This window comes from Molothrus ater, chromosome 17, assembly GCF_012460135.2.
Source record: "Molothrus ater isolate BHLD 08-10-18 breed brown headed cowbird chromosome 17, BPBGC_Mater_1.1, whole genome shotgun sequence".
NCBI classification, from domain to species: domain Eukaryota; kingdom Metazoa; phylum Chordata; class Aves; order Passeriformes; family Icteridae; genus Molothrus; species Molothrus ater.
Genome location: NC_050494.2, coordinates 7710323 through 7722632, shown reverse-complemented (window position 1 = coordinate 7722632; position 12310 = coordinate 7710323). Strand labels below are relative to the sequence as shown.

Below are 12310 nucleotides of genomic sequence, written 5' to 3'. Positions count from 1 at the left end.
ATCTGTGGTATTTCTGACCCATGTTTTGGGCAGCACTGGGGAAGGCTTGGAAAGAAAGCCAGGCTGCTTCTGCTCCCAAAGCTGAAAGGAGCAGGTTTAAGCAATTCCTTCAGCTTGGCTATAAGATGTAAAATATCCCAGGTTAGGAAAACCCTTAGGTTAGGATGTATCTCCTGGGCAGGACAGTGTCTGGCAGCTGTTGGTGGCACTGTGCTGGTGCAAAATGCAGAGTCAGCTCTGCTGGCAGAAGCCACTCGCCTTTACCTTTGGGCTCCAGGCCGTTGGAGTTGAAATGCATCCTCTTCTGGCACTCAGTGCAACTCATCAGGAACCTGGTCACAGCCTCTCTCGGGAGGAAAGCATAGGTCTCTGCAATCTGGGGAAACAACAGAGAGCTGTAGGTCCTGGGAGATGGAGAACAGGGGTGGAGAGCACAGGGACCACGGGCACATGCTCGTAGCCACGTATTGTCCCCTCCAGCTCTAAATCCCTCCCTCCAGAGCAGCTGTTGGTAGGGGAACACCTTGGGAGGGTAACTGGTGTGCCACTGAGGCACCACAACACAAATGAACAGGCCTTTGGTATCCCTGCATACCCACACCTTCCCAGAAACTCCTTCCCGTTCCCCATTGGAGTCTGGGAAGAGCAAAGCTATGAACGCGTAAGAATCAAATGTGAAAGTAAGGCCTCATCAGCTCTGTTTGCATTGTTAATTACCATCACACCAGTAACCTGAAGAATCCATTAATCTTTTGTAAGGGCAGGTCACTTTTTCCCACAATGACAATCAATTACTGTTAATAATACTTTGCACTTCTGTGACATATTTTATCTAGGGAATTGAAAACATTTTTCCAAACAATAATGAATTAAGTCTCCTGAACCTTTGTATGGTATATATTTTACAGATGAGGAAAAGCTAAGGATAAATATTTAAAACTTGAATGCTTGAAGTTAAACACTAAATCCAGACCTAAGCACCCACAGAAGGTGTCTGGCAATCCCTGTTATTGCAATTAATTCCTGCCAGCAGTAATTTTACGGTGTTTCTAAGGATCAAGACTAGGCTATTTGGAGAAGGTATGAGTCCATTTTAATGTAGACTTCTTTAAAGCCATAAAACACCATCAAATCTTGGAGTCTGACCTGTGCAGCACAAGCCACAAAACTTCACCCAGGTTCTCCTGCAGCCCCGTGGCCTGTGGTTTGCCTAAAACATCATCCAGGAAGACATCTGGTCTTAATTGGAAGGCATTAAAAGGTGGAGAGCCCACCTCTCACTTTGGGCTGGCTCCTATGGTTAATCACCCATCCTGTTTGGTCTAAGTGACTTGTCCCAGCACGGCAGTTCCCAAACCAGGGGCCGTGACCCCCACAGGGGTCACAGCACTTACAAGTGGGGTCATAAAGCAGACAGAAATTCAATTGTTTGTGCCAGTCCTCGGGGCTGGGAGCCCTGCAGAAGTGGGACTCGGGACGGGAAGTGGGGCTGGAATCAGACACCTCGTGGGTGACGGGGCTGAGCTGGGAGGGCAGCCCAGGATGTCCTGATCCCCCTCCTGTGGCCACATTGTCCTCCTGCCTGACATAGCTAACAATCCCTAAATTCTAAAAGTCTACATTAAATACAAAAAGACCTAAATTCCACGCATTTTTGTAGCCTGAGGGGGTGCTGTTCTAGAGGCAGAGCAGCGGGGCAGGGGCTCTGCTGGATCACGGCTCAGGCAGCGCCGTGCCCGGCTCTGGCTCTGCGGTGGGAGGGAGCCGCATCCCTCTCCACTGCGCGGCAGCAGAGCCCGGGCTTTCACACGCACAGAATGCCAGATGGGTGGAAAGTTCAGGCGGGGACCTTGTCCCAGCGCTCAAATGGAGGCTGCAGTGCCTGGTCCTCATGGGATTCTCCTCCTATTTATCTGCAGCCCCAGCGAGCTCTGTTGTGGCCGAGCGGATGCCAGCTCAGCCTTTGCCTCTGTGTGATATTTATCGATGCACAAGCACAAGGGATTCCCGCAGAAACGCTGAAATGAGGGGCCTGGAAATTGCTGGTGGCAGCCGTGGTGGGGTGTCACAGGCAGGGAACTGTCCCCGCCTGCTGCCTGCCGGGCTCAGCCGTCTCCCTGCCTCTTTTGCTCCAGCAAGCCCACAGTCTCTGCTGCAAATGTTCAGCTAATTTTAGTGATACAGTTGTTATTTCTCAGCTGATTTGATGCTCTGCAGAGCAGACAGCTTCCTTGATGAGTTATCTCCCATCCAAACTCCCTTTCTGATTGCCTCCCTCCAGAGGTCATGGACAAGGGCAAACTCTCCAGTGTCTCTAATCAGAAGTGGTAGGGAAAGGGAGCAGGGAGAAGGAGGCAGGGGACCCTGGAGCCTCCCAGCTGGCCACCCAGCAGTGTCCCTTTGTGCGCGGTGCCAGGCGTGGCGTGTGCTCTGCACCATTTCACCTTCCAGCTCAGGCTACAAAGGCGCTGCGGGGAGCAAGGGCAGCAGTGAGGGCAGGAGCCAGGCTGGGCAGCCCAGCCAGCAGCTCCTGCCAGGTCAGGAGGGGATACACGCTGCTAATGTGATGATCTCAGCTCAAGAGGGAGATGAGGGGTGGAGCGTGAAGCTCTCTCTGACTGCTGTGAGCAGGCCTGGGAAAACAGACGGATCCAGCCTGCTCCCCTGGGGCTGTGCAGGGCACAGATTAGTCCTCCAGAGAGATGAATTGAAGGAATTAGGGAAGGGTCGGAGTGGTCTGCTGGGGAAATGAGCAGAAAGTTTTTGAATTGTGGTCATGCTGGTGGGGCTGCCCCCCTTGACCATAAAAAGGTCATCACTTGCCCCCAGCCAGGGAGGGTCAGTGCGTGCCCCAGCCCCCAGCTCTGCTGCAGGGGCAGGACTGGAGTGCTCAGGGCAGGGAGTGATGCCATGAGTTCTGCGTGCAGAGCCCTGCTCCCTGGAGACTCCCAGCACAGCGTGGATGGAGCAGGGACACAGGCAGGCAGGACAGACTCCAACCCTGTGCTGACTCTGGCAGCACAGAGCTGTGCAGAACCTCAGGCATCATCACTGAGAGGAGGGCAGCCTGCAAAGACCTCTCTGAGACATTGTATACACCAGAGAGATGAGCTGCCAGCAAGCCACTCCTGTCTCTAAGCGACCTGGTCCTTAGGGCTGTGGGATTCAAGGGAGTAGCTTGGTCTTGGACAGTAAATTCAGCTCTTCTTGTAAAAGGAGAGCCCAAACGTTTGCATTGAAGGGCTGTGCAGAGTCAGGAGAAACAGCAAGCTCCCTGGAGAAGCACACTTCAAGCTAAATTATTCCTGACCTAACTAGAGTGGTGTTTCAGGGTGGATAGAGCTGGTTCTTGGCATGCATGGAACCAAGGAACCAAGACAAGACTTAGCTTGGTGCCTGCCTCCATTTTGTAACTGAGGAAACCCAGGAGGGGCAGGAGAGGAGGGAAAGGCCACGGCCGTGCCCCGCTCCCCCTGTCTGAAGGCTCCTGACCTTCAAGGCCCACCGGAGACATTTCCCTCTGGCTGAGGGAGACAGGGAGGCAGATCACCCGGAGCAAGCACGGGACCGGACAAACATTCTCTCATCCATCACTAACACCGAGGATTTCTCTTCCTTTTCCCTTCAGACACGCACAGTGTCTTTGTATGACTGCCCTGCTCTCTCCTCTCCCAGCAGCCGCGCTGTGCTGCCGCTGCAGCCCGGATTCCCCGAGCACAGCTGCTCTGCCTTTAAACCCCTCCTTCCTCACGCCTCCCCGCACAGCCACACTGGGCTCTGCCTCTCCTCTGCCTCCCGCCAGCGGCTCTGCTCCTACCTGCCCTGCCATCCCCATTCCCGAGGGACTCTCCCTCCGCTCCAGTGCCCGCCCTGCCCGGGGCACGGCGGGACTCTCACCGCTCGGTAGGTTTTCTTCTGCCCGGCATGTTTGGGTGCTTTGCCCGGCTCCGACGAGCTTTCCACATGCATCGAGTAGATGATGTCAAAGAAATCTTCCACCACAGCCACGCGTTTCAGAGAGATGCCCTCGGGCTCCGACAGTCCATCTGCCCCCTACAACAGTGCAGGCAAGTTGAGTTAGTGTCAGCGATGGGTGACAGGGGTGACGAGATCGGCCCGGGGCTAATGTGGTTGGAGGGGGCAGAGTGGCTGTGCTCCCGCCTCGGGCTGCCTTGGGCACGGGGGATGTGGGGGATAAATTAAACATCGCTTCAGGGAGGATCCTGCTGTAGCCAGGGCAGTGGCGGCTGCTGCTGTCGTGCTGCTAAAGCTGGCAACGAAATTGGGCCAGGAATAAAAACAAGGGAAGAGTCCAGAGTGGAGTCACAACTGATCAAGAGATTCAATTTCCGTAATGTGGGATGGTTTTGCTAGGCGGGGAACAGGCAGGGGAAGCTCTTTGGACCTGCACATGGTGCTAAACCACCCTGGGAAGCCCTGAGATGTGAGGTACTTTTGCTGGCTGCAGTCCCCGTGGACATGGATCAGCCAGCAGGACAAGGTTTCACTGTGATGCCAGGATACAGCCCCTAAAGGAAGGAGCCAGCATCCCCTCCTTCCCTGCACTGACCTTTCCAAGGCTCCCTCCCTCTCACAGACGCAGAGCAGCTGAGCGCTGGCAGCAGCAGCACAGCTCTTTGTGTGTTCGGATGTGCTGGAGAGCAGGAGGCAGTAATTCTGCCACACGACAGTGGTGACAGACTGATGGGAGTGGGAAGTGTGGGGAGCAGTGCTCCTCCGAGCTGACTGGCACCAACGGTGTCAGCTCACACTGGCAGGGTTTGCCGTGGGAAGGGGAGGCAGCCTCTGGGACCCGGCAGCTGCTATCGGCACTTGGCACAAAGCACCAGAGCCGGATGGGCTACTGGGAGGTGGTCAGTGGCTATGTAATGGCAGGGGGGACTGAGAAAGGGCCAGCCTTTGGGAGGTCACTTAGCTTGCTCCTGGAAAAAATGCTATTTTTGCATAGACAAAAAATTTTGAAAATATTATATATATATATATATATGTATGCATCTATGTATGTATATATATATGCATCTATGTATGTATATGTATCTATATTACATCCCTTTAAGGGCTGCTTTCCAAAAGGAATGCATGGATGTTGTCCACTGGGTACCCACCAGGCAGCTAAGCAGCAACCTGCACATCTAAATTACCTGCAAACTACCTTTTTCACGTGCATTCACACATCCCTGAGGGCAGGCAGGAGCTGGCAGGGAGCTGTGGGCAGGGGCTGTGGGCAGGGTCTGGCAGGGGTCTGCAAGCAAAGGGAACAGCCAGTCTCCTAACCTGCGTTTGTGCTGTCCTTGGTCGGGCTCTGTGTATCTTACACAGTCTATAGATTGAATAAATGCTGTTTTTTAAGCCACCAGTGAAGGGCCTCTCAAAAATCAATCACTTAGTGGGCCCACCTTCTGCTAGAGCTACCCAACATCTCAGAGGAGCAGTCATTTAATGTACAGCGCTGCCTATTAGAGTTGGCTCCTCACCCCAATTTCGGAACAGAGACTGCCTGTCCTGGGCACGGGCTGCAGTGGGATGGTGGCTGAGCTCACCCGGGACATGGGCACAAGGATTTTCCAACACAAACCACCTCTCCCCTCCCCGGGGAGCCCCAAGCCCGGGCTGAAGGTGGCTGTAACAAAGAGAATATTGAGAGCGAACACAAGGGGCAGGGTGGCAGGGCTGCGTGGTGGGGGTCGGGAAACTTTGCCCCAGGGAGTGTCTTTGAGGAATATAGATCTAATTTCTTCTGTCACCGTTCAGAGAGTTTCAGTTTAATCGAGGGCATGGGTATTCCCCTGCCAAGGAGAAGTGGGCATTAGGAGGCTTCCTACTGACCAATAATCCTCAGAGCAGGGTTGAAATGAGGATAATTACAGAAACAGGACAAAGGAAAATGCAGCAGGGGAAAAGCACAGTCAGATCTAACAAGCACAGCCTTCAAAATTAAGGCTGTAACCAACCCTGTATGCAAATCATTGTTTCCAACCAGCTAATATCCTCCTCCCTGCCCGGCCAGCAGGTCCCTGTTTCCTCCCCTGTTTCAGAAGGAATGCAGGGAAGGTAACCTCAGGGTCTGGGCATTGCTACAGCCTCCCTGCACACCCAGCAGCGCTCTCTCTCCTCTCCACCCCGGCTGGATCCGGAGCTGCCTCCTCAGCATCCCACCCCCTGCAGCGATCCCCCATCCCCTCCTCAGCCTTGTGACTGCTCTCCCCGTGATGATTATTTAGCTTTGGGAAGCAGGTGAGATGCAAGCAGTATCAAAGCCACTGGGTATAAGAAGCAGTATCAAGTCAGTGCCTCCAGGATTAGGGAGGTTTATATCTGGCAATATATCCAAATGTTGACCTAGGATTTAAGAGGACACGTGTGCTGTAAAGTACCTCTCAGAGGGGCCCACGCCCCTCGGGTTCCTCCTTCCACACCCAGCATTGCTCACCAGTATTCAAGGCATGAGTCAGAGCCCATAATATCTCAGAAAGGCTTAAAACCCCTCAGGTTTAAATAGCAATAAAAATTCAGTTGGGAAGCAGAATGGGAAGAAGGGATGCTTTTACCCTGTCCTGGTGTTGGGGCTTTATTAGAAGTCACCTGCCCCCACAAGGAGGAAAAGATTTCAGGAGCAAAGCTCAGCCCTGACAGAGGTGCTTGGAAGCAGGTGGCATTTCAGGTGCTGAGGAGTCCCTCTACCACCTTCCAGCCATCCTCCTTTTCCCTATATTTGCCCAGCACGGCTCTGTCTCTCCCTCTTCCCAGTCTCTCCTTCTCTGTGTACTGTGCCCCCCAGTTCTCACCCTGCCTTTCCTCACATCCTCCCCACTTTCCCTGAGCTGTGAGCACTCTCAGCTCCTCTCCTCCATCAGGTCTTTTTCCTCCCCAGTGTCCTTTGTCTATTTCCACATCTCTGAGCACCGGTACCCCGGGGACCCTCTGCCCTAGGACCACTCCCCTGGGCTTCGCTGCCCCTGCACCTCCTCTGTCCCTGCTCCATCCCGGCCGCCTCCAGCCCGGCGGATCAGCGCCGGGAGCCGCCTCTGCGGCCCGAGGTCGCCTCCGTGCCCGGCCCCGGGCGGCGACAGCCATTTCAGGCAGCAGCGCTGTCCCGGCTGCGCCGCGGGCCGGGCAGCGCTCCCAGGGCCCGGCCATGGCGCTGGCAGCGCCCAGCCCCGGCACCTTTGTTCTCGGCAGCCGCCCCGGGCACGCTCGGCCCCCGCCCGGCCCGGGACGGGGGCGGTGCGGCGGGAGGGGACGGGGAGCGCTCGGGCAGCCCCGAGCGGCGGCGCGGGGTGACATCTGCTGCGGCGGGGGAGGGAGGCAGGGCCGGGCGAGCCCCCCCCGCCCGGGCCGGGCTGGGGCCCGCCGGCAGGTAGCGGGTAACCACGGCAACCGGCGGTAATCCGCTCCCCCGGGCCCGCCGCCGCCGCCCCGCGCCCGCTGCCCCCGCGCCCCGCCCGGCGCGGACCGGCCCGGGGCAGGCACCGGCGGCGGCGGGGCCACTGCGGCCGGGCCCGCACCTCGCCGGGCCCGGGACGGGCGAGCAGGGGCAGGGGCAGGGGCAGGGGCAGGGGCAGGGGCAGGGGCAGGGGCAGGGGCAGGGGCAGGGGAGGGTTCCTACCACTCCCGGCACCGCCATCCGGCCGCAGCTCCGCTCACCTCTGGAGCCCCACTGCAGCCCTGCCGCGCTCCCACAGCCCCGCCACACCCCCGCATGGACGTTCCACGGCTCCCGCAGGCCTGTCAGGCTCCCCCATGGACCTGCCACGGCTCCCCCATGGACCTGGTGTGTTCCCACATGGAACTGCCACGGCTCCCTCAAGGACCTGCCATGGTTCCCAAAGCCCTCCCCTGCTCCTAGGGCGCTGCCATGCTCCCACACGGACCTGCCTTGTTCCCACATGGACCTGCTGTGGCTCCCACACAGCCCTGCCATGGCTCCCACAGCCCTGCCATGGCTCCCACAGCTCTGCCATGCTCCCACACAGCCCTGCCATAGCTCCTACACAGCCCTGCCATCGCTCCTACACAGCCCAGTCCTGCCTTGGAGCTTGGCAGCAGCACCCACACATCTCCATGACCAGCCTCCTCCACGCACGCAGCTCCCTGTGCTCCCAGCAACCTGCTGTGTCTCCACCAGCCCCTGTGGCCATTCCTCAGCAGCCCAGCCTGGGTGTGAAAACTGCCATAATGGGAGATTTTCACAGCCAAACTGCAGCACTGATGAGCTAGCCCCGTTTTCTGTGGGGCAGCAGATCCACAGCCAGCAGCTGCCACCTGATCCAGTCCGTGCTGCCCGTGCTGACCTCCACCCCAAGCCCCAGCAACCTGCCACCACCCCAGCGAAACCAGACCCAACCAGGCAGCTCCCGGGAGGCCAAGGGATGACAGCAGCCTTCATGCACAGGACTTCTCAACCCTGCAAGCCCTTCCCCAGCTTGGAGTTGGGTTTGGGAGAATCTGGGAACATTTAACCAGAGCTCTCCAAAGCCTGCATGCTCCCAGCTCCTCTTCAGGCTGACTGGGATAGACACTGCCAGAAGAACTGGAAACTGCCCGTTCTGGGCTCAGCAGCATGCAGGGGCTTGGCTGTGCCCTTGCACTGGCTGGCAGTGCCTTCCCCAGTGGGACTGGCAGTTCTCCTGGGCCCAGGAAGCTTCACAGCTCTGCAGGGAAGCATCCCTTCTCCAAGGGGGTTATGCTGCAGGGCCATCAGGCTGGGACTGCTGGGGCAGGAGTGGGATGGGAGGGAGTGCCGACTGCTTCCCCATCTGCTGTGCTCAACAGCAGATAAAACACTGCCCTGGCCCTCGCACCAGGGCCGATACCAGCCCAATTCAGCTTCCTGTGAGTCAAAAGCAGCTTCCTGCCAGCAGAGCCCTGCCTGATAATGGCTGTGTTCTGCTCTCTGCCCGCAAGCAGACCCTCTGCCCTCGCCTCTCCTTGCACTTCCCACATGAAAGCGTTCCCTTCTGTATCTCCCAACCACAGCATCTCCCCGCCCCAGCACAGAGGTGCACGTTAAACTAATTTCCTGCTGCTGGCTGGAAGGGCCACTGTCACCCTCATCCCTGGGACAGCCCAGCTGGATGTTTGGGGCCAGCCGTATCGAGCTGTCCCTCAAGGTCACCTCCCTTGTACACAGACAGGCAACGTCGCTCGCTCTGCCTGTGCTCCAGCTGCTCTGCTTGTGGGACACAGCCACTGTCCTCAGCCAGGTCAGGATCAGAGCCCTCCTGTCCCCTGCTGGAGTCACCCCACGGCATGACCGTGGGTTCCCCAGCTGACACCAGCAGCAGTGCCATTCCTGTGGCACTCACCCATCCCTCGCCCTCTCTTCCAGCCCTGGGTGGTTCCTTCTGCTGCACAAAGGAGGAACCCTTCTTTAAGAGGAGCAAAGGTGGGGTTTCATCTGAGCACTCTCCTGGCTTTTTCCTCTTTGAAGCGTCTTTCTAATTTTCTACAAGTTGTATTTTGTTCTAAGGGAATTTTTGGTCTTCTGACAAAAATGCTCAGCTGGACCAGGGAGTGGATGTGCACAGCAATTGGGACCTAGTGGGATCAGAAACTGTGACATACAGGATGGGATATGATCCTGCCATGACACCAGCTTCCCATCAAGCTCTCCAGAGATCATAAAAACATGGAATGGTTTGGATTAGAAGGGACCTTAAAACCCATCCAATCCCTCTGCCATGGGACACCTTGCACTAGACCAGATTTCTCCAAGTCCCACCCAACCTGGCCTTGAAGACTTCCAGGGACGGGGCAGCCACAGCTTCTCGGGGCAGCCTGTGCCAGTATCTCGCCACCCTCACAGGGAAGAATTTCCTCTGAACACCAGGATTCCTCAAGTCCACCTCCCTGGGCAGCCCATGGCCCCCAGTGACCACCTGTGCTGGCACTGTGGCCACCACCAGCCCACAGCCCACAGCCCACCTCTGCAACTACTCCTCCTGCACAGGCTTCAGCACCAAAACAGACGTTTTATTTCAATATGGACTCTTACAACTTTTGATCAAGAAACTGTTCTTGGTACTTCTCATCTCTGGGAAGTCAGCCCTTGATTGGCTTCTATATTTAGACTTCTCCAGGGCTTTAGGAAGTTCACTCCTCATGGTATTTAGGTGTAGGATGAAAGCAGCTTTTGCGGGGGATATGTTAAACCACAGCAGGCTCCCTCTGCTAATGCTGCGAGGAGAAAGAGGAGCTAGATTCCTCGAACTTCCCTCTTCCTCTTGCCCCTCATGCCAGGGGCACAGAGCATGCCTTAGAAATAGGCACCAGGAAGACACTGGGCTGAAAACAGTATCAGCTGTACTGCTCATAATAAAAGAACCCACAAGAAGACGATGGGAAATGCTCTGACTGACAGATTTTGCTCTTTTTTCTCCTGGAAATATTTTGCTAGGAATTTTTTCTGATCATTTCTGGTTTAAAAATGGGAGAAAAGCAGTTGCTAAAATGCTGATGGTGCTTCCCAGTGCTGAGCATTTTGTGTTGTGTCTTGTTGCACCAAGCAAACACAAAGCCCCATCCTGCACTTAGAGCTCCAGCTCCACTCACTGCAGTGAAAACAGCCCCAGCCCTCCTGAGCAGCTGAGCATCCCTGTGGCCCAAGAGAGCTCATTTCTCCTGGGGAAACTGAGGCACAGGGAAAAATAATTTTCCCAATACTCTCTGCTGACTCAGGCCAAGACTGGGGGCATTCACATTGTTTCTCTAGCCAGAACTGTACACAATGCTTTTTTTTTTCTCCCAAAGCAAATACTTCCTCATGAGGGGAGCTGGGTGCTTTATTTTTAGCTGGCAAACACAGCTGAGGTGTGTGTCTTTCACGGGGCACAGGCAGCTCCTCAGAGCAAGCAGCTCTTTCAGCAGCTGAGCCATGGGGATGGGTCCAGGCCTTTGCTCTGACCTCGGCTTATTCCTCCCCTGGCTCCCAGGCCTGGGAATGAAAACAGAGCAGCCTGGGAGGGGCGAGCCTGGAAATGGCAGCCCTGCCTCCAGCTGTGGAGAGGGCCCAGGTGCAGGGTGCCAAGGGGAGGTTGGTGTGCTCAGGGTCTGGTGGGCGGCTGGGGATGGGGCTGCCATCCATCCCAGGGCTGCCTGAAGGACAGAGGAGAAGCCCAGCAGGAAGAGATTCTTGCTCAGATGCCTGCTTAGAGACTCCTTGGATGCCTGCTCTGCCCGGGAGGCAGAGGACATTTTGCACAGCGCAAGAGAGCAGAGCTGCCTCCCTGCCAGCACCAGGCTGTGCGCCGGCAGGGAGGCTGCAGGAGCAGCTGCATCTGGCAGGCAGAGGCAGGCACAGGGCTCCCCAATAAATGTGACCCTGGCAGGCAGAGGCAGGCACAGGGCTCCCCAATAAATGTGACCCTGACAGGCAGAGGCAAGCACAGGGCTCCCCAATAAATGTGACCCTGGCAGGCAGAGGCAGGCACAGGGCTCCCCAATAAATGTGACCCTGGCAGGCAGAGGCAAGCACAGGGTTCCCCAATAAATGTGACCCTGGCAGGCAGAGGCAAGCACAGGGCTCCCCAATAAATGTGACCCTGACAGGCAGAGGCAAGCACAGGGCTCCCCAATAAATGTGACCCTGGCAGGCAGAGGCAGGCACAGGGCTCCCCAATAAATGTGACCCTGCACCTGCTGGATGGGAGCAAGGGGGAGCTGGCTCTTTCAGGGATAACAAGACACTGGGTGCTGTGGGGCAGCCCAAGCACTGCTTCACTTGGGTTTGGTGAGAAAGGTTCCTGCAGCCTGGTGAGTGGAGCACCTGACTGACCTTCTTGGGAAATTGCTCCCTGGGGCCATGGATTTCCCACTCCCTGTTAGCTGGTGAGCATCACCCTCCTCTCCAAGGTGTGAGGGACCTGGGTGGGAGAAGTGCCATGTGGGTGCCAATAGGGAGGAGATCACGAGCATTATCATCTGGGGATTATTATAATGTTGCAGTGTTTCTTAATATTTTGAAATAGGCAAGGTTTGCACAGAGGAACTGTGGATGCTCTGTCCCTGCAAGTGCTCCAGGTCAGGTTGGACAGGGCTTGGAGCAACCTGGTCTAGTGGAAAGGTGTCCCTGCCCATGGCAGGAGGTTGGAATGAGACGATCTTTAGGGTCCATTCCCACCCAAACCCTTCTAGGATTCTGTGATTCTAAAATGTGAGTTTGGTAATTTACAAAAAAATATATTTGCAAAGGTGAGCAGTGATTTCTTAATGTTATTTGGATCTTGGTTTTGGTGATTTGGGGGACAATGCTATTGGAATGGAAAAAAAGAAGGGGGGGAATGGTAAACTG

At 56.2% G+C, this 12310-nt stretch overlaps 1 protein-coding gene across 1 annotated transcript in view; it reads right to left on the bottom strand.

Moving 5' to 3' along the window:
• NOL4L (nucleolar protein 4 like) overlaps positions 1-12310 on the bottom strand; it is a 63655-nt gene that overhangs the window by 41441 nt on the left and 9904 nt on the right. The window contains exons 2-3 of the mRNA XM_036395668.1: positions 3898-4053; positions 265-376 (exon numbers count right to left, since the gene is read on the bottom strand). Coding sequence (XP_036251561.1) covers positions 265-376; positions 3898-4053 — 268 coding nt within the window. The remainder of the gene's footprint in view (positions 1-264; positions 377-3897; positions 4054-12310) is intronic.